General features: G+C 47.2%; 1 protein-coding gene across 1 annotated transcript in view; it reads left to right on the top strand.

Annotated features, from left to right (window-relative positions):
• sipa1l1 (signal-induced proliferation-associated 1 like 1) overlaps positions 1-24141 on the top strand; it is an 83370-nt gene that overhangs the window by 50015 nt on the left and 9214 nt on the right. The window contains exons 11-19 of the mRNA XM_084148624.1: positions 6888-7467; positions 12048-12215; positions 12311-12417; positions 13169-13453; positions 13764-13916; positions 14565-14698; positions 20621-20718; positions 21365-21885; positions 23693-23875. Of these exons, the coding sequence (XP_084004750.1) occupies positions 6888-7467; positions 12048-12215; positions 12311-12417; positions 13169-13453; positions 13764-13916; positions 14565-14698; positions 20621-20718; positions 21365-21885; positions 23693-23875 (2229 nt within the window). The remainder of the gene's footprint in view (positions 1-6887; positions 7468-12047; positions 12216-12310; positions 12418-13168; positions 13454-13763; positions 13917-14564; positions 14699-20620; positions 20719-21364; positions 21886-23692; positions 23876-24141) is intronic.

The following is a 24141-nucleotide window of genomic DNA, read 5'->3' as shown; positions in this document are numbered from 1 at the left end:
GGAATTAGCAAATTCTTTGGCTTTACCCCCAGAAGACTCAAATCATATTCTCTATTATAACAATATCATAAGCATCATGCATAATTGGCTTGATCATGAGTTATGGTATAGATACACTGATTTAATTCATCAAATAGCATATCAGGCTCTTGGGTCTTGAATCTCATCCAGTTTGTACGTGACTGTAAAGCACCCACAATGCATGGCAAAATGTCCTCCAATACTGAGGAGGTTTGGAGCTGTAGGTAGGGCACATGCAACCCAGAGTGCGCAGCTGAACTCTCTATGCTGGAAACACTCTGTTTGTTATTTTAACTAAAACATAATCAATCTCTGTTAAACATAAATACCGAACTTGTTTTTGCATGGATTCCGCGACGCGGTTAGCTTTTAACAGCTAGGACCGCTATTTCTTGTCCCGGAATCTCGCTTAACTGACAGGTTAAAATCTGCTTGAAAGAGCCACTCACCTAGCTAAGCTGCTGATGGCTAACGAAGTTAGTCCCAGATTAGTTTTCCAAGCCCTTTCTGTCTTGAGAAGTAAATTAACGGCTCCAGCGCTGTAGAAGCTGCATCTACTACGCTTTGTTTTTCGGGACAAACTGGATTCCAAACTGAGTTCCAATGCGGCAATTGTTTGCTTGCCTAGGATTATAGGCTTGAGGTGGCTTCCTTGATCACGCAGGTCGCCAGCCTACGTAAGAAACGCAGAGTGGAATGTTTTACCTTTTCTACACCGGTGGCTGGACGGCGTTCGCGCATGTTGGATGCATCTCCGCCTTGTCATTTGGCCGGTGTTGCCAGGGGAGACATCCTGCCTCTCCTCTCCCATCCGATAGTGGAGTCGAAGGAGCACAGCGAGAGGAGCATGGCAATCAACGATGGTCGCATGTCACGAGCCGTGGAAGCCGAGCACAGTGGCCTCCCACAAAAGCAGTCTACACTCTCAACGAGAGGCCCAGAGCGGATACAAACAACAAATAGTTTCGCCGCCCTGGCCTGCACCATCCTGTGAAGCGTGGGAGTGGGCGGATTTCCTCGTCCTTCTGGCCAGCCGTGTTTTTGGGCAGCTCCATGGTATAAAATGTGAGTGTTACTGGTGCAAGAACAATGTCCTATCCCGGAGCTCGTGTAAATGAAATTACTAAGCTGCTCCCAAATGTACTACGCCAGGACATGGACATCGATTCTATCGTAGTCCATGTGGGTTTTAATGACATTATGAAGGGCAGCTCTGAACAGTTGAAACTGGATTTCGAAGAGCTGATTGACTCTGTGCTAGACACTAATAAAATACCTATCATATCTAGCCCTGTGCCCTCTCTGAATCGTGGCATTGAACGCTTTAGCAGGATTCTCTTCACAACTGGCTACGTGATTATTGCAGCTCAATGGGTGTAACGTTTGTTGACAATTTCGATACCTTTCGGAAAACAAAACACATTTTATAAGGAGGATGGGATCCACCCAAATCATTTGGGTTCCTGGATCCTTTCACAGCATTATAAGGCTGCATTGAGACAATGACTTATCAATCCAAGCCCAGCACAGTTAATCCCTACCATTGTGTCGCTGAGTCATCATAATGCTTTAGCAAATGTACATTATACCGGGGGCATTGGTAAACACAATGTTAGTAACCTAATTTATGTCCCTCTAACTGTCCTGAATGCCTCTGCTGATCCTACAGCTATTGTACGCAGTAATCATGTTCCTATGAACCAGATTTATGCTGTTAGCACTGAGGTGGTGTGCCCAAGTAGTAAGTTCACTGTGTGCAGCTCACCCTGCACTAACATAAATAACATGAAAATATCTACTTCTGCTAAGCTTCCCAGTAAAGCAATGAAAACAAGCAAGCATCCCAGAAAAGTGCTGAAAATAGCCCATGTTAACATATGTAGCTTAAGAAACAAGGTTCATGAAATTAATAACTTGCTAGTAACAGTTAACATTCATATTCTGACTATTTCTGAAATGCACTTAGACAATACCTTTTGATACAGTGGTAGCAATACAAGGTTATAACATTTACAGAATAGACAGAAATGCCAGTGGTGGAGGTGTTGCTGTTTATATTCAGAACCACATTCCTGTAAAGATTAGAGAGGATCTCATGTTAAATACTGTTGAAGTAATATGGCAACAGGTTCATCTGCCTCACCTAAACCCCATTATTGTGGGAAGCTGCTATAGACCACCAAGTGGTAACAGTCAGTATCTGGATAACGTGTGAAATGCTTGATAATGTATGTGATATCAACAGAGAGGTATATTTTCTGGGTGATTTAAATATTGACTGGCTTTCATCAAGCTGTCCACTCAAGAAAAAGCTTCAAACTGAAACCAGTGCCTGTGACCTGGTTCAGGTTATCAGTCAACCTACCAGGGTAGTTACAAACAGCACAGGAATGAAATCATCAACATGTATTGATCACATCTTTACTAATGCTGTAGAAATGTGCTTGAAAGCAGTATCCAGATCCATCGGATGTAGTGATCACAATATAGTAGCCATATCTAGGAAAACCAAAGTTCCAAAGGCTGGACCTAATATAGTGTATAATAGGTCATACAATACGTTTTGTAGTGATTCCTATGTTGTTGATGTAAATAATATTTTTTGGTCCGTGGTGTGTAATGAGGAGCAAACAGATGTTGCACTTTAGACACATTTATGAAATTGCTTATCCCAGTTACTAATAAGCATGCACCTATTGGCAAGTAATGGCAAGTAAGTCTGGCTGCACAACCGATTGGCAAACGTATTGCAAATTGAGAAATCATGTGACTAAACTGAATAAAAATAAGAAACTACACTATGAAACAAATTACATAAAGAATGATAGTAAAAAGCTTTGGAGCACCTTAAATGAAATTTTGGGAAAAAAGGCAAACTCAGCTCCATCATTAATTGAATCAGATGGCTCATTCGTCACAAAACCGACTGATATTGCCAACTACTTGAATGATTTTTTCATTGGCAAGATTAGCAAATTTAGGCATGACATGCGAGCAACAAACGCTGACCACTACACATACAAGTATATCTGACCAAATTATGAAAGACAAGAATTCTAATTTTGAATTCCGTAAAGTGAGTGTGGAATAGGTGAAAAAATTGTTGTTGTCTATCAACAATGACAAGCCGTCGGGGTCTGACAACTTCTATGGAAAATTACTGAGGATAATAGCGGACGATATTGCCACTCCTATTTGCCATATCTTCAATGTAAGCCTACTAGAAAGTGTGAGCCCTCAGGCCTTGAGGGAAGCAAAAGTCATTCCGCTACCTAAGAATAGTAAAGCCCCCTTTACTGGCTCAAATAGCCGACCAATCAGCCTGTTACCAACCCGTAGTAAAGTTTTGGGAAAAAATGGTGTTTGACCAGATACAATGCTATTTTACAGTAAACTAATTGACAACAGACTTTCAGCACGCTTACAGGGAAGGACATTCAACAAGCACAGCACTTACACAAATGACTGATGATTGGCTGAGAGAAATTGATGATAAAAAGATTGTGGGGGCTGTTTTTTTTTTACTTCAGTGCGGCTTTTGACATTATCGATCATAGTCTGCGGCTGGAAAAACGTATGTGTTATGGCTTTACACCCCTGCTATATTGTGGATAAAGAGTTACCTGTCTAACAGAACACAGAGGGTGTTCTTTAATGGAAGCCTCTCCAACATAATCCAGGTAGAATCAGGAATTCCCCAGGGCAGCTGTCTAGGCCCCTTACTTTTTTAAATATTTACTAACGACATGCCAATGGCTTTGAGTAAAGCAAGTGTGTCTATGTATGTGGATGACTTAACACTATTCACGTCAGCTACTACAGTGACTGACATGACTGCAACACTTAACAAAGAGCTGCAGTTAGTTTAAGAATGAGTGGCAAGGAATAAGCTAGTCCTAAATATTTCAAAAACTAAATGCATTGTATTTGGGAAGTCATTCACTAAACCCTAAACCTCAACTAAATCTTGCAATAAATAATGTGGAAATTGAGCAAGTTCAGGTGACTAGACTGCTTGGAGTAACCCTGGATTGTAACTGTCATGGTCAAACATATTGATACAACAGTAGCTAAGATGGGGAGAAGTCTGTCCATAATAAAGCGCTGCTCTACCTTCTTAACAGCACTATCAACAAGGCAGGTCCTACAGGCTCTAATTTTGTCGCACCTGGACTACTGTTCAGTCATGTGGTCAGGTGCCACAAAGAGGGACTTAGGAAAATTGCAATTTGCTCAGAACAGGGCAGCACGGCTGGCCCTTGGATGTACACAGAGAGCAAACATTAATATTATGCATGTCAATCTCTCCTGGCTCAAAGTAGAGAAGCGATTGACTTCATCACTACTTGTTTTTGTGAGAGGTATTGCCATGTTGAAAGCACCGAGCTGTCTGTTTAAATGACTAGCACACAGCTCAGACACCCATGCATACCCCACAAGACATGCCACCAGAGGTCTCTTCACAGTCCCCAAGTCCAGAACAGACTATGGGAAGCGCACAGTACTACATAGACCCATGACTACATGGATCTCTATTCCACATCAGGTAACTGATGCAAGCAGTAGAGTCAGATTTAAGAAACAGATAAAAATACACCTTATGGAACAGCAGGGACTGTGAAGCAACACAAACATAGGCACAGACACATGCATACACGCACAAGATAACATACAGTGGCTTGCGAAAGTATTCACCCCCCTTGGCATTTTTCCTATTTTGTTGCCTGACAACCTGGAATTAAATTTGATTTTTGGGGGGGTTTGTATCATTTGATTTACACAACATGCCTACCACTTTGAAGATGCAAAATAAATACAAATCTGAAACAAACAAGAAATAAGACAAAAAAACAGAACTTGAGCGTGCATAACTATTTACCCCCCCAAAGTCAATACTTTGTAGAGCCACCTTTTGCAGCAATTACAGCTGCAAGTCTCTTGGGGTGTTTCTCTATAAGCTTGGCACATCTAGCCACTGGGATTTTTGCCCATTCTTCAAGGCAAAACTGCTCCAGCTCCTTCAAGTTGGATGGGTTCCGCTGGTGTACAGCAATCTTTAAGTCATACCACAGATTCTCAATTGGATTGATGTCTGGACTTTGACTAGGCCAAGACATTTCAATGTTTCCCCTTAAACCACTCAAGTGTTGCTTTAGCAGTATGCTTAGGGTCATTGTCCTGCTGGAAGGTGAACCTCCGTCCCAGTCTCAAATCTCTGGAAGACTGAAACAGGTTTCCCTCAAGAATTTCCCTGTATTTAGCGTCATCCATCATTCCTTCAATTCTGACCAGTTTCCCAGTCCCTGCCGATGGAAAACATGGTGTTCTCGGGGTGATGAGAAGTGTTGGGTTTGCGCCAGACATAGCGTTTTCCCTGATGGCCAAAAAGCTCAATTTTAGTCTCATCTGACCAGAGTACCTTCTTCCATATGTTTGGGGAGTCTCCCACATGCCTTTTGGCGAACACCAAACGTGTTTGCTTATTTCTTTCTTTAAGCAATGGCTTTTTCTGGCCACTCTTCCGTAAAGCCCAGCTCTGTGGAGTGTACGTCTTAAAGTGGTCCTATAGACAGATACTCCAATCTCCGCTGTGGAGCTTTGCAGCTCCTTCAGGGTTATCTTTTGTCTCTTTGTTGCCTCTCTGATTAATGCCTTCCTTGCCAGGTCCGTGAGTTTTGGTGGGCGGCCCTCTCTTGGCAGGTTTGTTGTGGTGCCATATTCTTTCAATTTTTTAATAATGGGTTTAATGATGCTCTGTGGGATGTTCAAAGTTTTTTTTATAACCCAACCCTGATCTGTACTTCTCCACAACTTTGTCCCTGACCTGTTTGGAGAGCTCCTTGGTATTCATGGTGCCGCTTGCTTGGTGGTGCCCCTTGCATAGTGGTGTAGCAGACTCTGGGGCCTTTCAGAACAGGTGTGTGTGTGTGTGTGTGTGTGTATATATATATATATATATATATATATATGTATATATATGTTTATGTGTGTGTGTGAGAGATCATGTGACACTTAGATTGCACACAGGTGGACTTTATTTAACTAATTATGTGACTTCTGAAGGTAATTGGTTGCACCAGATCTTATTTAGGGGCTTCATAGCAAAGGGGGTGAATACATATGCACGCACCACTTTTTCGTTATTTATTTTGTCAAATTTTTTGAAACAAGTTTTTTTTTTTCATTTCACTTCACCAATTTTGACTATTTTGTGCATGTCCATGAAATCCACAGGTTGTAATGCAACAAAATAGGAAAAACGCCAAGGGGTATGAATACTTTTGCAGAGCACTGTACGCACTATACACACACATACAGATTGATTTTGCGTTGTAGATATGTGGTAGTGGAGTAGGGGCTTGAGGGCACACACTGAAATCTGTTATGAATGTATTGTAATGTTTTTATAATTGTATAGCTGCCTTAATGTTGCTGGACCCCAGGAAGAGTAGCTGCTGCCTTGGCAGTGTGATTAACATGATTACATTGTTGTTGTTTGACATAATTGTGCTAGTAGTGTGTGGGTATTGACCCATCTTATTTTCATTCTGTAATAGTCCTCTATCCCTCTCTCCCTCTCTCTCCCTCTCCCTCTCCCTCTCCCGCTCTCTCTCCTCTCTCTCTCTCTCTCTCTCTCTCTCTCTCTCTCTCTCTCTCTCTCTCTCTCTCTCTCTCTCTCTCTCTCTCTCTCTCTCTCTCTCTCTCTCTCTCTCTCTCTCTCTCTCTCTCTCTCTCTCTCTCTCTCTCTCTCTCTCTCTCTCTCTCTCTCTCTCTCTCTCTCTCTCTCTCTCTCTCTCTCTCTCTTTCTGTCTCCCTCTCTCTTTTTGTCTCTGTCTCTCTCTCCCTCTCTCTTTTCACCTCCGTAGTGTGGCGGTCACTCGTTCCCGCGACGTCCCGTCCTTCGGCCCTCCCATCCCAGAGGGCGTTTCCTTCCCCAAGTCCTCGGCGTTCCGGGACTTCCTTTTGGCCAAGGTCATCAACGCAGAAAACGCCGCCCACAAATCTCACAAGTTCCGCGCCATGGCGACGCGGACACGTCAGGAGTACCTCAGAGAACTGGCGGAGCGCCACACCACATCGACCCCCATCGACCCGTCCGGGAAATTCCCCTTCATCTCATTGGCTCACAAGAGGAAGGAGAAGAGTCGTCCGTACGCCGGGGCGGAACTTCGGAGCCTCGGCGCCGTCACGTGGGCGGTCCACGCCGAGGATCATGGCGCGGGAGGCGAGCTCGAAGCACTATTGGCTATCTCCAATGACTTTCTCATCCTATTGGATCAGGAGGCCAAGGCCGTGGTGTTTAACTGTGCTACAAATGACGTGATTGGCTGGACGCTGGGGAGTCCCGCCTCCATGAGGATCTTCTATGAGAGAGGGGAGAGCGTGTCGCTGAGGTCTGTTAGTAACAACACAGAAGACTTCAGAGAGGTGGTGAAACGACTGGAGGTGAGGAGAGGAGAACAGACACACACACACAGACACACACAGACACAGACACACACACACACACAGACACACACACACAGACACAGACACACACAGACAGACACACACACACACACAGACACAGACAGACACACACAGACACACACAGACACACACACACAGACACACACACACAGACACACACAGACAGACACACACACACACACAGACACACACACACAGACACACACACACAGACATACACACACAGACACACACGGTACATTCAGTTCCAGTGTCATGTCTTATTGTTTCTGCCAGAAGTTGTGTCTAGTCTGCATACTGATGATGGTGATGACATCTTATTGCCAGAAGTTGTCTAGTCTGCATACTGATGATGGTGATGACATCTTATAGCCAGAAGTTGTTGTGTCTAGTCTGCATACTGATGATGGTGATGACATCTTATAGCCAGAAGTTGTTGTGTCTAGTCTGCATACTGATGATGGTGATGATATCTTATAGCCAGAAGTTGGTGTGTCTAGTCTGCATACTGATGATGACATCGTATAGCCAGAAGTTGTTGTCTAGTCTGCATACTGATGATGGTGATGACATCTTATAGCCAGAAGTTGGTGTGTCTAGTCTGCATACTGATGATGGTGATGACATTTTATAGGCGGAAGTTGTTGTGTCTAGTCTGCATACTGGTGATGACATCTTATAGCCAGAAGTTGTTGTCTAGTCTGCATACTGATGATGGTGATGACATCTTATAGCCAGAAGTTGTTGTCTAGTCTGCATACTGATGATGGTGATGACATCTTATAGCCAGAAGTTGTTGTGTCTAGTGTGCATACTGGTGATGACATCTTATAGCCAGAAGTTGTTGTGTCTAGTCTGCATACTGATGATGGTGATGACATCTTATAGCCATAAGTTGTTGTCTAGTCTGCATACTGGTGATGACATCTTATAGCCAGAAGTTGTTGTCTAGTCTGCATACTGTTGATGTTGACATCTTAGATGACTGTACTTATCTAGTGAAGGTTCATAAGAATCTCTGGCAGACTAGGGCTGCATCCCAAATTGTACCCTTTTCCCTAAGTAGTGACCTATATAGGGAATAGGATGCCATTTGGGACAAAGCCTAACTCATAATTGCTTGGGTGATGGTTCTTATCTGTTACCATAGCAACAAGCGAGGTAAAATCATTTCCTTATGTAATCACCATCATCCGCTGTTCTAAAAGACCTCCTCCATTTCCTCCAGCTCAGTCAATGGTGTGACATAAACACACATACCCACACGCACACGCACACGCACACAAACACAAACACACACACACACACACACACACACACGCCGCAATGAGTGTGTGTCTGTTGTGTGTTAGTAGATCCATTCAAGAAGAGGGAAATGCAGTCAGTCACAAAAGCACCTTCACATCACTTTCAGACCCAATTTTCAATAGAGTGTATCTACTTTCACTCTCTGAGGAATGTGTTGATCTTCAGTCAGTGCTGCCACCTTTGTGTGAGGGAGCGGGCGAAAGGAGACAGAGGAATAATATACTGGTACTTCACTTCACAAACTCACACTCATCTTCCTGCAAGAGGTCTAACACACACACACTGCAGAGAGCATTAAAGAACCCAAAACAGGCCCCATCTACCTCAAAACAGTCCCCATCTACCTCAAAACAGGCCCCATCTACCTCAAAACAGTCCCCATCTACCTCAAAACAGTCCCCATCTACCTCAAAACAGTCCCCATCTACCTCAAAACAGTCCCCATCTACCTCAAAACAGTCCCCATCTACCTCAAAACAGGCCCCATCTACCTCAAAACAGTCCCCATCTACCTCAAAACAGGCCCCATCTACCTCAAAACAGTCCCCATCTACCTCAAAACAGGCCCCATCTACCTCAAAACAGGCCCCATCTACCTCAAAACAGGCCCCATCTACCTCAAAACAGTCCCCATCTACCTCAAAACAGGCCCCATCTACCTCAAAACAGTCCCCATCTACCTCAAAACAGTCCCCATCTACCTCAAAACTGTCCATTTCTACCTCAGCCCCGTCCCCATCTACCTCAGCCCTGTCCCCATCTACCTCAGACAAGTCCCTATCTACAGTGCATTCGGAAAGTATTCAGACCCCTTGACTTTTTCCACATTTTGTTACATTACAGCCTTATTCTAAAATGGATTAAAAAAAGAAATCCTTATCAATCTACACACAATACCCCATAATGACAAAGCGAAAACGGGTTTCTAGAAATATATATCTATATATAAATAAAAATATACCTTATTTACATAAGTATTCTGACCCTTTGCTATGAGACTCGAAATTCAACTCCGGTGCATCCTGTTTCCATTGATCATCCTTGAGATGTTTCTACAACTTCATTGGAGTCCACCTGTCGTAAATTCAATTGATTGGACATGATTTGGAAAGGCACACACCTATCTATTAAAGGTACCACAGTTGACAGTGCATGTCAGAGCAAAAACCTCCAAGACAGGATTGTGTCGATGCACAGATCTGGGGAAGGGTACCAAAACATTTCTGCAGCATTGAAGGTCCCAAAGAACACAGTGGCCTCCATCATTCTTAAATGGAAGAAGTTTGGAACCACCAAGACTCTTCCTAGAGCTGGCCGCCCAGCCAAACTGAGCAATCGGGGGAGAAGGGCCTTGGTCAGGGAGGTGACCAAGAACGCAATGGTCACTCTGACAGAGCTCCAGAGTACCTCTGTGGAGATGGGAGAACCTTCCAGAAGGACAACCATCTCTGCAGCACTCCACCAATCAGGCCTTTATGGTAGAGTGGCCAGACGGAAGCCACTCCTCAGTAAAAGGCACATGACAGCCCGCTTGGAGTTTGCCAAAAAGGCACCTAAAGACTCTCAAACCATGAGAAACAAGATTCTCTGGCCTGATGAAACCAAGATTGAACTCTTTGGCCTGAATGCAAAGCGTCATGTCTGGAGGAAACCTGGCACCATTCAGCTGCAGGGACTGGGAGACTAGTCAGGATCGAGGGAAAGATGAACGGAGCAAGGTACAGAGAGATCCTTGATGAAAACCTTCTCCAGAATGCTCAGGACCTCAGACTGGGGCGAAGGTTCACCTTCCAACAGGACAACAACCCTAAGCACACAGCCAAGACAACGCAGGAGTGGCTTCGGGACAAGTCTCTGAATGTCCTTGAATGGCCCAGCCAGAGCCCGGACTTGAACCCGATCGAACATCTCTGGAGAGACTTGAAAATAGCTGTGCAGCGATGCTCCCCATCCAACCTGACAGAGCTTGAGAGGATTTGCAGAGAAGAATGGGAGAAACTCCCCAAATACAGGTGTGCCAAGCTTGTAGCGCCATACCCAAGAAGACTCAAGGCTGTAATTTCCGCCAAAGGTGCTTCAACAAAGTACTGAGTAAAGGGTCTGAATACTTATGTAAATGTGTTATTTCAGTTTTGTATTTTTTATAAATCTTCAAACATTTCTAAAAACCTGTTTTCGCTTTGTCATTATGGGGTATTGTGTGTAGATTGATGAGGGAAAAAATAAATGTAATCAATTTTAGAATAAGGCTGTAACGCAACAATGTGGAAAAAGTCAAGGGGTCTGAATACTTTCCGAATGCACTGTACCTCAGACCAGTCCCTATCTACCTCAGACCAAATAGTATTTTTAAAGCAGCCAGGTCTGTGTCTATCTACTGAATAAATTATTCATCACAGAAGTTTTAAGTGGTATAGAGAGACAAATTATCATGCAGACACTGTCTCCTCCATTGTGTGTGTGTGTGTGTGTGTTACCAGTCATGGGGTCCTTAGCTAGCTGTATTTATAGTGCCAGGGCCTCTCAGGTCCACTTTAGCTTGAGTTCCCTCTTTCCTGTCCCCCACTAAAGAAAACAACACACACTTAACCACTTATACTGCACCCCCTGTTATGACAAAGTGACCTGTGTGTCTGTCTGTCTATGTGGAAACATCAGAGGACCTTTTTGCATGCCGATACTAAAAGTCTTCAGTAATAGTTATCATATAATTTAACATGCTTGATCACTTACCACTCATTCTGTCTATCCTTCTGTCTCCTGACTGAGGGCTGTTATTTGCTATGTTGTACTGCAAACAAATGAATCACATCCTCTCTCTCTCCCCACTCTCTCTCTCCCCCACTCTCTTCCCCCTCCTTCTCTCTCTCTCTCCATCCTCCTCTCTCTCTCCTTCTCTCTCTCTCTCTCCCCTCTCTCTCCCCCACCTCTCTCTCCCCTCTCTCTCCCCCACCTCTCTCTCTCCCCTCTCTTCTCTCTCCCCACTCTCTTCCCCCTCCTTCTCTCTCTCTCTCCACTCTCTCTCTCCCCCACCTCTCTCTCTCCCCTCTCTCCCCCACCTCTCTCTCTCCCCTCTCTCTCTCTCCCCACTCTCTTCCCCCTCCTTCTCTCTCTCTCCATCCTCCTTCTCTCTCTCTCCATCCTCCTCTCTCTCCTTCTCTCTCTCTCCCCCCCTTTCTCTCTCTCTCTCTCTCCCCTCTCTCTCTCCCCCTCTTTCTCTCTCTCCCCATCTCCCCCCTCCCCACCAGTACCTGACTAAGGGTTGTGAGACCTCTGAGATGACACTGCGTCGTAACGGGCTGGGCCAGCTGGGCTTCCACGTCAACTACGAGGGCATCGTGGCAGAGGTGGAGTCGTACGGGTACGCCTGGCAGGCGGGGCTGAGGCAGGGCAGCCGATTGGTCGAAATCTGCAAAGTATGTCATTTGAAGTTGTAGATTTCATTGTGTCATTGGATAATTATTGTGTACCATATAATGGTATTCCATATAAAATAAACAATTTTGTCAAGGTTGCCGTGGCGACTCTGACCCACGAGCAGATGATTGACCTACTGAGGACGTCGGTCACCGTCAGGGTGGTCATCATACCCCCGCACGAAGACGCTACCCCACGCAGGTGTGTGTCTGAGGGGGTGTGTATGTGTTTATCTGAGGGGGTGGGTGTGTGTTTGTTGTTGGTGTGTGTGTGTGATGTCAGTGATGATCAGATTGGTGATTGTGAGGTCATCATCATGTCAACCATGTGTGTAGTCTTACCTCTGCTTCTTACCTGACCCCCTCTCTCTCCCTCCCCTCTCTCTTCCTCCCCCTCTCTTCCTCCCCCTCTCTCTTCCTCCCCCCTCTCTTCCTCCCCCTCTCATCCCTCCCCCTCTCATCCCTCCCCCTCTCTCATCCCTCCCCCTCTCTCATCCCTCCCCCTCTCTTCCTCCCCCTCTCTCTTCCTCCCCCTCTCTTCCCCCCTCTCTCTTCCTCCCCTTCTCTCTTCCTCCCCCCTCTCTACCTCCCCCTCTCTACCCCCTATACCTCCCCCTCGCTCTTCCTCCCCCCTCTCTTCCTCCCCCTCTCTCTACCTCCCCCTCGCTCTTCCTCCCCCTCTCTCATCCTCCCCCTCTCTCTTCCTCCCCTCTCTCTTCCTCCCCCCTCTCTTCCTCCCCCTCTCTTCCTCTCCCTCTCTTCCTCTCCCTCTCTTCCTCTCCCTCTCTCTCCTCCCTCTCTCTCCTCCCTCTCGCTCTTCCTCTCCCTCTCTCTCCTCCCCTCTCTCTACCTCCCCCTCGCTCTTCCTCCCCCTCTCTCTTCCTCGCCCTCTCTTCCTCTTCCTCTTCCTCCCTCTCTCTTCCTCTCCCTCTCTCCTCCCTCTCTCTCTACAGAGGTTGCTCTGAGCTCTACCGTATGCCAGTGGTGGAGTATAAGGGTAGTGGTGAGAGCGGTTCGTTTGACTACAAGTTCCCGTTCCGCAGCAAAGACAACAAGTGGCAGAGAACCTCCAGTAGTCCCCAGCAGTCCCTGATGGCCTCCCCCCAGCCGCACACCCCCAACCGGGCCGTTAGCCTGGGGAGCTCTGGGGGGAAGACCCTGTCTGCTGAACGCCCAGAGAGGAACGCTGCTATACCACGCAGTGTTAGTAGTGATGGACGACCACTGGAGACCAAGAGGTAAGGGAGAGGAGAGGAGGGAGGAAGAGGAAATAAAAGATTGCTGCTTTGACAACATTAGATTGCTCCTTTCATGTCAATAAAGTTAGTTTGAATTTGGGAGGGGGAAGGGTGAGAGGGTTAATGTATTCTCTCTGTATCTCCTAATTGTTTTATGTAGTATTTCTTCTTCTCTGGTAACCCCCCCCCCCCCACCCCCTCCAGAATGTCTCCAGGCAGTGAGAACTATGCCCTAGCCTGCTCTCTGGCACTGTGTTAGGGTCTGGGTTAGACGGCTAATGTCTATTCTGTGTTATCTCCACCTCTCCAGAATGTCTCCAGGCAGTGAGAACTATGCCCTATCCTCTTCTCTGGCGCTGGGTCGTTCTCCTCACAACCGCTCTTCCCCCTCCAACCTCTCCTGCTCCAGTGACACCTCACAGGGCTCACAGCACTGGAGGACTCAGAAGTCCATGCCTGAGGGGTAAGAGATGGAGTGTGTGGGTGCGTCACCTGTAGCAAGACGGAACACAGAGCCCTTTATGTAAAAGTTAAGGAAGTGGTTAAACGCCGTTGAAATGGGAGGAAAAACTTGGAAAGGAAGCGCTATATCCAATAACAATTATTTAAGATTTTTCCATTTGAAAACGCTGTGGTGCAGCCTGTTGACCAGCTTGTGTCCGTTACATAGAGGCCGACCTTCAACTTCCTCACGGCTCTGTCCATGGATTGTATTCGTCGCAAATGGCAGCCTTATTCCCTAAATAGCGCCCTACTTTCCCTATATAGTGCCCTACTTTCCCTAAATAGTGCCCTACTTCCCCTAAATACTGCCCTACTTTCCCTATATAGTGCCCTACAAATTAGGGAATAGTGTGCCATTTGGTACATTGCCCATGACTTAGTCCGTGCAGAGGGAGCAACTTCCGCCCACAACTCTGCTTTTCAATTGACCTTACATTCATTGTCTTTATCTTTCTAATCTTACTATGGACAGCACATGTTATGTTAACAGGAAACGACATGTCTGCCGTTATGTTCTGTGGACGACATGATGTCGTAAAATGTTATTAAATTAGTTGTTTTCCTGTGTGTGTGTGTGTGTGTGTGTGTACATGCGTGCACGTTCTAGGTTTGGAGAACGCAGACAACACTCCCCTTTGTCTACAGAGCGACAGGTGGTAGGAGAAGGTGGGGCTAGTGGCAAGTCCACACCTAATTGGCCGAGAGTGGAGGAAGGGGGCGGGCCCGACAGAGGTTCTACAGGTGAGATTGACCATATGGGAGAGAGATTTGCTACTATAGAAAGAAAAGACAGCTTAATTCCTATTCCCACATATACAGATTTTTGGCTGCAATAATGTCCATGCTATCATACTACTTAGAAGGAGCAGTGGATTAGGTCTGTGCTCTAAAGGCTAATGTGGATATTGGACCATAGTGATGTAATGGTCGAATAGAAACCTCCAATAAAAGATGATACACTGTAGAACATATTACTGTGGTATGTCAGATGTTGAGTACTTTCAATGCATACAGTGGGGGAAAAAAGTATTTAGTCAGCCACCAATTGTGCAAGTTCTCCCACTTAAAAAGATGAGAGAGGCCTGTAATTTTCATCATAGGTACACGTCAACTATGACAGACAAAATGAGAAAAAAAAATCCAGAAAATCACATTGTAGGATTTTTAATGAATTTATTTGCAAATTATGGTGGAAAATAAGTATTTGGTCAATAACAAAAGTTTCTCAATACTTTGTTATATACCCTTTGTTGGCAATGACACAGGTCAAACGTTTTCTGTAAGTCTTCACAAGGTTTTCACACACTGTTGCTGGTATTTTGGCCCATTCCTCCATGCAGATCTCCTCTAGAGCAGTGATGTTTTGGGGCTGTCGCTGGGCAACACAGACTTTCAACTCCCTCCAAAGACTTTCTATGGGGTTGAGATCTGGAGACTGGCTATGCCACTCCAGGACCTTGAAATGCTTCTTACGAAGCCACTCCTTTGTTGCCCGGGCGGTGTGTTTGGGATCATTGTCATGCTGAAAGACCCAGCCACGTTTCATCTTCAATGCCCTTGCTGATGGAAGGAGGTTTTCACTCAAAATCTCACGATACATGGCCCCATTCATTCTTTCCTTTACACAGATCAGTCGTCCTGGTCCCTTTGCAGAAAAACAATCCCAAAGCATGATGTTTCCACCACCATGCTTCACAGTAGGTATGGTGTTCTTTGGATGCAACTCAGCATTCTTTGTCCTCCAAACACGACGAGTTGAGTTTTTACCAAAAAGTAATATTTTGGTTTCATCTGACCATATGACATTCTCCCAATCCTCTTCTGGATCATCCAAATGCACTCTAGCAAACTTCAGACGGGCCTGGACATGTACTGGCTTAAGCAGGGGGACACGTCTGGCACTGCAGGATTTGAGTCCCTGGCGGCGTAGTGTGTTACTGATGGTAGGCTTTGTTACTTTGGTCCCAGCTCTCTGCGGGTCATTCACTAGGTCCCCCCGTGTGGTTCTGGGATTTTTGCTCACCGTTCTTGTGATCATTTTGACCCCACGGGGTGAGATCTTGCGTGGAGCCCCAGATCGAGGGAGATTATCAGTGGTCGTGTATGTCTTCCATTTCCTAATAATTGCTCCCACAGTTGATTTCTTCAAACCAAGCTGCTTACCTATTTCAGATTCAGTCTTCCCAGCCTGGTGCAGGTCTACAATTTTGTTTCTGGTGTTCTTTGACAGCTCTTTGGTCTTGGCCATAGTGGAGTTTGGAGTGTGACTGTTTGAGGTTGTGGACAGGTGTCTTTTATACTGATAACAAGTTCAAACAGGTGCCATTAATACAGGTAACGAGTGGAGGACAGAGGAGCCTCTTAAAGAAGAAGTTACAGGTCTGTGAGAGCCAGAAATCTTGCTTGTTTGTAGGTGACCAAATACTTATTTTCCACTATAATTTGCAAATAAATTCATTAAAAATCCTACAATGTGATTTTCTGGATAAAAAAATTCTCAATTTGTCTGTCATAGTTGACGTGCACCTATGATGAAAATTACAGGCCTCTCTCATCTTTTTAAGTGGGAGAACTTGCACAATTGGTGGCTGACTAAATACTTTTTTTCCCCACTGTACATACACCTACTCCTAAACATACCTTACTCTGTTAAATGCATCTGTTGAGCATGAATCCATCAGTCTGGTAGCCTGCTGTGTTAAAACTTTGCCTCTGTCGCATTTAGTATTTATCGGGCTGGTACATTACGTTTGAAGTTAAGCGGGAGGGAGGGAGGGAGGGAGGGAGAGAGAGAGAGAGAGAGAGTCTGTCAGTAGTACTTTCCCATGGCTCTTTCTGTATGAAACGGCTGTTGGCTTTGACAGCACTGACAGTCCTTCTCTTCCTCCATTCTCCTCTTCTTCCTGTCAGTACACTTCCACACTGATCTCGACAAACCATTTCTGTAAGGACCTCGCTTTGTGCAAGGGGGCATTGTCATGCTGAAACAGGAAAGGACCTTCCCCAAACTATTGCCACAAAGTTGGAAGCACAGAATCGTCTCAAATGTCATTGTATGCTGCAGTGGTAAGATTTCTCTTCACTGGAACTAAGGTGCCTAGCCCGAACCATGAAAAACAGCCCCAGACCATTATTCCTCCTCCACCTAACTTTACAGTTGGCACTATGCAATGGGGCAGGTAGCATTCTCCAGACATCCGCTAAACCCAGATTAGTTTTTCAGAGAAGAGGATGAGAGAGATTGAGGGGTCAAGAGGTCAGAGAAGAGGATGAGAGAGATTGAGGGGTCAAGAGGTCAGAGAAGAAGATGAGAGAGATTCATCACTTCAGAGAACGCATTTCCACTGCCCCAGAGTCCAATGGCGCGGGTCTTACACCACTCCAGCCGACACTTGGCATTGCACATGGTGATCTTAGGCTTGTGTGCAGCTGCTTGGCCATGGAAACCCATTTCATGAAGCTCCCGACGAACAGTTATTGTGCTAACGTTGCTTCCAGAGGCAGTTTGGAACTCGGTAGTGAGTGTTGCAACCGAGGACAGGTCCCGTTCTGTGAGCTTGTGTGGCCTACCACTTCGCGGCTTAGCCGTTGTTTCTCCTAGACGTTTCCACTTCCACAATAACAGCACTTACAGTTGACCCGGGGCTGCTGTAGCAGGGTAGATATTTGACGAACTGACTTGTTTGAAAGGTGGCATCCTATGGTCGGTGCCATATTGAAAGTCACTGACCTCTTCAGTACGGCCATTCTACTGCCAATGTTTGTCTATGGAGATTGCACGTCTGTGTGCTTGATTTTATACACCTGTCAGCAACGGGTGGGGCTGAAGTAGGCTAATCCACTCATTTGAAGGGGTGTCCACATACTGCTGTATATACAGTGTATATAGTTTACCTCTTTCTATTCCTTTATATCCTCCTTTCTTACTTTTCCTCTCTTTCTTTCTCTCTTTCTCTCTTTCTTTCTCTCATTTCTCTCCTTTTCTCTTTGTTCAAGGCTCTCTGTAGGGAAATGAAAAACAGAAATGCCTCTCTTTCCTGTCGGTACAGTTGTGTAACCCACTGTGTGTCTCTCTCTCTCCCGTTTAGCTTTTCATTGGTTTCCACTCAGTTTCTGACCACTGTTCTGTCTGGAATATGAATCTCAACACATGTGCTTCTTACAACTGTAGATGACTCAGTTCTCACCCAATATATCCAAATCCATTTGAACCCAACCCATTTTCAGCCCATTCAACCCAGTCCAGTATAACTAAACCCAGTCCAACCCACCCCAGTCCAGTATAACTAAACCCAGTCCAACCCACCCCAGTCCAGTATAACTAAACCCAGTCCAACCCACCCCAGTCCAGTATAACTAAACCCAGTCCAACCCACCCCAGTCCAGTATAACTAAACCCAGTCCAACCCACCCCAGTCCAGTATAACTAAACCCAGTCCAACCCACCCCAGTCCAGTATAACTAAACCCAGTCCAACCCACCCCAGTCCAGTATAACTAAACCCAGTCCAACCCACCCCAGTCCAGTATAACTAAACCCAGTCCAACCCACCCCAGTCCAGTATAACTAAACCCAGTCCAACCCACCCCAGTCCAGTATAACTAAACCCAGTCCAACCCACCCCAGTCCAGTATAACTAAACCCAGTCCAGCCCACCCCAGTCCAGTATAACTAAACCCAGTCCAACCCACCCCAGTCCAGTATAACTAAACCCAGTCCAACCCACCCCAGTCCAACCCACCCCAGTCCAGTATAACTAAACCCAGTCCAACCCACCCCAGTCCAGTATAACTAAACCCAGTCCAACCCACCCCAGTCCAGTATAACTAAACCCAGTCCAACCCACCCCAGTCCAGTATAACTAAACCCAGTCCAACCCACCCCAGTCCAGTATAACTAAACCCAGTCCAACCCACCCTAGTCCAGTATAACTAAACCCAGTCCAACCCACCCCAGTCCAGTATAACTAAACCCAGTCCAACCCACCCCAGTCCAGTATAACTAAACCCAGTCCAACCCACCCCAGTCCAGTATAACTAAACCCAGTCCAACCCACCCCAGTCCAGTATAACTAAACCCAGTCCAACCCACCCCAGTCCAGTATAACTAAACCCAGTCCAACCCACCCCAGTCCAGTATAACTAAACCCAGTCCAACCCACCCCAGTCCAGTATAACTAAACCCAGTCCAACCCACCCCAGTCCAGTATAACTAAACCCAGTCCAACCCACCCCAGTCCAGTATAAGCCACAGATATCCTGTAAATCTATATGTAATTGTATGATTTCAGCCCAGTGCTGGCCAGTCCAGTTCAGCCAAGCCTCACTCAATCTGTCTCATCCTCCTTTCATTTCTTCTCTGACCTCTTGACCCCTCAATCTCTCTCATCCTCTTCTCTGACCTCTTGACCCCTCAATCTCTCTCATCCTCTTCTCTGACCTCTTGACCCCTCAATCTCTCTCATCCTCTTCTCTGACCTCTTGACCCCTAATCTCTCTCATCCCCCTCTCTGACCTCTTGACCCCTCAATCTCTCTCATCCTCTTCTCTGACCTCTTGACCCCTCAATCTCTCTCATCCTCTTCTCTGACCTTTTGACCCCTCAATCTCTTCTGGTGATGTGTCCCTTCTCCTCCATCCTGAAATAACATCAGTCATGGTCACACCCATGCAAGGACTGAAACCATGAACACAGACACGGAGACACACACAGACACAGAGACACATACAAACACGGAGACACACACACACGGAGAGACACGGAGACACACGGAGACACAGAGACACACGGAGACACGGAGACACATACAAACACGGAGACACACACACACGGAGAGACACACAGACACACACTCGTTAGAGAGAAGGCAGACTGCACAGCAGACAACTGCTGAAGGGTGAAATATGGTTAGAATCATTCTCTGTTTACCATGGACTTCTGTTATGACACTTTTCTACTGTTCTCTTCTTCCTCATCTCTATGCAGTCCCTCTCTGTTTTCTACTGTTCTCTTCTTCCTCATCTCTATGCAGTCCCTCTCTGTTTTCTACTGTTCTCTTCTTCCTCATCTCTATACAGTCCCTCTCTGTTTTCTACTGTTCTCTTCTTCCTCATCTCTATGCAGTCCCTCTCTGTTTTCTACTGTTCTCTTCTTCCTCATCTCTATGCAGTCCCTCTCGGTTTTCTACTGTTCTCTTCTTCCTCATCTCTATGCAGTCCCTCTCTGTTTTCTACTGTTCTCTTCTTCCTCATCTCTATACAGTCCCTCTCTGCAATCTACTGTTCTCTTCTTCCTCATCTCTATGCAGTCCCTCTCTCTCTCTTGCACTCATTCACTCACACCCTCTCACTCACACACACACACACACACACATAAAAACCACCACACATAGCCGTGTCCCCCCTGGGTTTGTCCTGCTCTGTCTATTTCTGTGTGGCTGTTGTGTAACACCTGGCCAATTACATTATAAAGACTTGTTTATTTATACACACAACCACAGACACGCACACGCACTGTACGTATGGCTATTTATCTATATATATATATATAGCTCTAAGGACCATATACCTAAGCCTGTGGGGAAATATTCTGTATAAACTTGTGTGTGTGTGTGTGTTTCCTTGCACTGTTACTAACCTCAAAGTCTGTGTGTGTGTTTTCTAGATGCTCCTGTGTCTAAGTCTGGTCCTGGGTACTCCGGAGCTCCACGCATCCAGAGGCAGGAGCAGGTCATCCACCACTCCCCCAAGAAGAGCTCCCAGGTCAGGCTTCACTCTGCGCCACACTCCCCTGTCCTCACCTCGACCAGGGTGGAGGACCATACACACAGTACTTCTTAGGCCACCCATTTAACCATTTGGGATGCATCTCAATAGTCCAAAGTGACTTTCTGTCCTCATCTCCTGACTTCATCTGCACTGACCTGAAGACAGTTTCTCTTGTCCAGGTGTTTCAGATCAATGCAGATCACTGACCTGAAGACAGTTTCTCTTGTCCAGGTCTTTCAGATCAATGCAGATCACTGACCTGAAGACAGATTCTCTTATCCAGGTCTTTCAGATCACTGACCTGAAGACAGTTTCTCTTGTCCAGGTCTTTCATATCACTGACCTGAAGACAGTTTCTCTTGTCCAGGTCTTTCATATCACTGACCTGAAGACAGTTTCTCTTGTCCAGGTCTTTCATATTACTGCAGATCACTGACCTGAAGACAGTTTCTCTTGTCCAGGTCTTTCAGATCAATGCAGATCACTGACCTGAAGACAGTTTCTCTTGTCCAGGTCTTTCAGATCACTGCAGATGAAGGAGATCAGACTATTAAGATGACTCCATTATGTTGAATAAACCCTCTGCTGTAGCTGACTCCTGTCTAACCCATCTCTCCATCTCCCCCCCCCCCCCCCTTAGCCTGAGGGTCCGTACTCGGGTCACTCCAGCAGTAACACCCTCTCCAGCACGGCCTCCAGCGGGGGCCACAGCGACACCGACAAGTGGTTCGACATGGGGGGCCCTGGAGCACCAGGGGAGGCCCCTGACTCTGAACCCAACGGCCTGGGAGGGGGGTACCTCCAGGGGGCCTCGGCCGACAGCGGGATAGACACCTCGTCCTACGGAGGAGGGAGTGGGGGCCACGGTGGGGATGGGGGCCGCGGTGGGGATGTGGGCCACTCACAACCCCACCACGGGAGTTCTAGTTCCCTTTTGGTTGCTGGGGGTAGAGAGGGGAAGGATAGAGCCCCATCGCCATGGCATAGCCCCACTGAGGGGGGCAAGAGGGTCCTGGAGAGGTCCCCCCCGGCCGCAGAGAGCCCGCAACCCCCAGGGGAGATGGGGGAGAGGGCAGAGGGGACGGCTAGGAGTCCTCCTACACACCTACCGGTTAGAGATTGCAGCTCGTACAGTCTGAGTGATGCAGGATCGCACTCCAGGTATGGATGGGTGGTTTGGGCAAGGCATACACACATGCACAGAGCAGACGTACACGCATGCACAACCTCCAGGGAGTCTTTTGACCATGACATTTGCTAGTTCCCTCGCCTCTTTTTCTAGCGAAGCTTAAAGAATATTTATTTCCGTGAAGCAGTAGAGCTGAAATGGATGTACTGTATCATCAGTCACAAAGGGAAACGGTGTCAACAGTATCATCAGTCACAAAGGGAAACCGTCTGAACAGTATTGTCAGTCACAAAAGGAAACCGTGTCAACAGTGTTGTCAGTCACTAAGGGAAACCGTGTCAACAGAATCGTCAGTCACTAAGGGAAACCGTGTCAACAGAATCGTCAGTCACAAAGGGAAACCGTGTCAACAGTATCGTCAGTCACAAAGGGAAACCGTGTCAACAGTAGCATAATACAGGGGCCTTGGTTTGATAGATTGATACTGTAATAGAACCACAGAAATAGATAGAGGTTGATGAACGGCAGTAGTCCATTTATGTCATCCTCTGCTCTGACGTCGGTAGAGAAACGACTATGTAACACTCTGTAATCTACTAGTCTACTGCAGATCAGCACTTCTAAAAATGGGTTTTTAGGTCATAGTTATTAGCTCAAAGTCTAGATGATGTCCATGCCAGAGATTACAGTACTGTGGCCCTCCATGGCCACTAGTTGAATCGCCCTGACCTTTTCCCTCTTCCCCCATCCTCCTCTCTCCTTCCCTCTTCCCCCGTCCTCCTCTCTCCTTCCCTCCTCTCCCTGTCCTCCTCTCTCCTTCCCTCCTCCCCCCATCCTCCTCTCTCCTTCCCTCCTCCCCCCATCCTCCTCTCTCCTTCCCTCCTCCCCCTGTCCTCCTCTCTCCTTCCCTCCTCCCCCTGTCCTCCCCTCTCCTTCCCTCCTCTCCCTGTCCTCTCTCCTTCCCTCCTCCCCCCATCCTCCTCTCTCCTTCCCTCCACCCCCTGTCCTCCTCTCTCCTTCCCTCCTCCCCCTGTCCTCCTCTCTCCTTCCCTCCTCCCCCTGTCCTCCTCTCTCCTTCCCTCCTCCCCCTGTCCTCCTCTCTCCTTCCCTCCCCCCCCTGTCCTCCTCTCTCCTTCCCTCCCCCCCCTGTCCTCCTCTCTCCTTCCCTCCTCTCCCTGTCCTCCTCCCCCTGTCCTCCTCTCTCCTTCCCTCCTCCCCCTGTCCTCCTCTCTCCTTCCCTCCTCCCCCTGTCCTCCTCTCTCCTTCCCTCCTCCCCCTGTCCTCCTCTCTACTTCTCTTCCTCCCCCTGTCCTCCTCTCTCCTTCCCTCCTCCCCCTGTCCTCCTCTCTCCTTCCCTCCTCCCCCTGTCCTCCTCTCTCCTTCCCTCCTCCCCCATCCTCCTCTCTCCTTCCCTCCCCCCCCTGTCCTCCTCTCTACTTCTCTCCTCCCCCTGTCCTCCTCTCTCCTTCCCTCCTCCCCCTGTCCTCCTCTCTCCTTCCCTCCTCCCCCTGTCCTCCTCTCTCCTTCCCTCCTCCCCCTGTCCTCCTCTCTCCTTCCCTCCCCCCCCTGCCTCCTCTCTCCTTCCCTCCACCCTCTGTCCTCCTCCCCCTGTCCTCCTCTCTCCTTCCCTCCTCCCCCTGTCCTCCTCTCTCCTTCCCTCCTCCCCCATCCTCCTCTCTCCTTCCCTCCCCCCCCTGTCCTCCTCTCTCCTTCCCTCCTCTCCCTGTCCTCCTCCCCCTGTCCTCCTCTCTCCTTCTCTCCTCCCCCTGTCCTCCTCTCTCCTTCCCTCCCCCCCCTGCCTCCTCTCTCCTTCCCTCCTCCCCCCGTCCTCCTCTCCAGTTCCAGAGGCCACTCCCCCCGTGAGGACTCGTCTTCCTCGGCCACCTCCCCCTGCTCCCAGACGTCGGTCTCCCCCGGCCCCAAGACCTTCTACCCCCGCCAGGGAGCCACCTCCAAGTACCTCATCGGCTGGAGGAAGCCAGGATCCACTATCAACTCTGTCGACTTCGGAGATAACCGCAAGTAAGACCAGGAGGGAGAGGCCTTGTACCTTAGCCTTAGTATTAGAATAGTTCCTCTTTCAAGACTTGATCGCCACCTTATGGCTAAAATGAATATTACATACACTGAATATAGACAACTACTTTTAAAGATTACTTACATTATACAGTTAATTTGCATGATATTGGGCTTTATGTATGATCCAGATTTAGTCTGATTAAATAGATTTTACTTGAATATCACAGCTAATATGTAGTACATGGTTATCGGACAGTCACATTGCTATA

This window comes from Coregonus lavaretus, assembly GCF_964263955.1.
Source record: "Coregonus lavaretus genome assembly, chromosome: 31".
Taxonomy (NCBI): domain Eukaryota; kingdom Metazoa; phylum Chordata; class Actinopteri; order Salmoniformes; family Salmonidae; genus Coregonus; species Coregonus lavaretus.
This window is presented reverse-complemented; position numbering and strand designations above follow the sequence as displayed.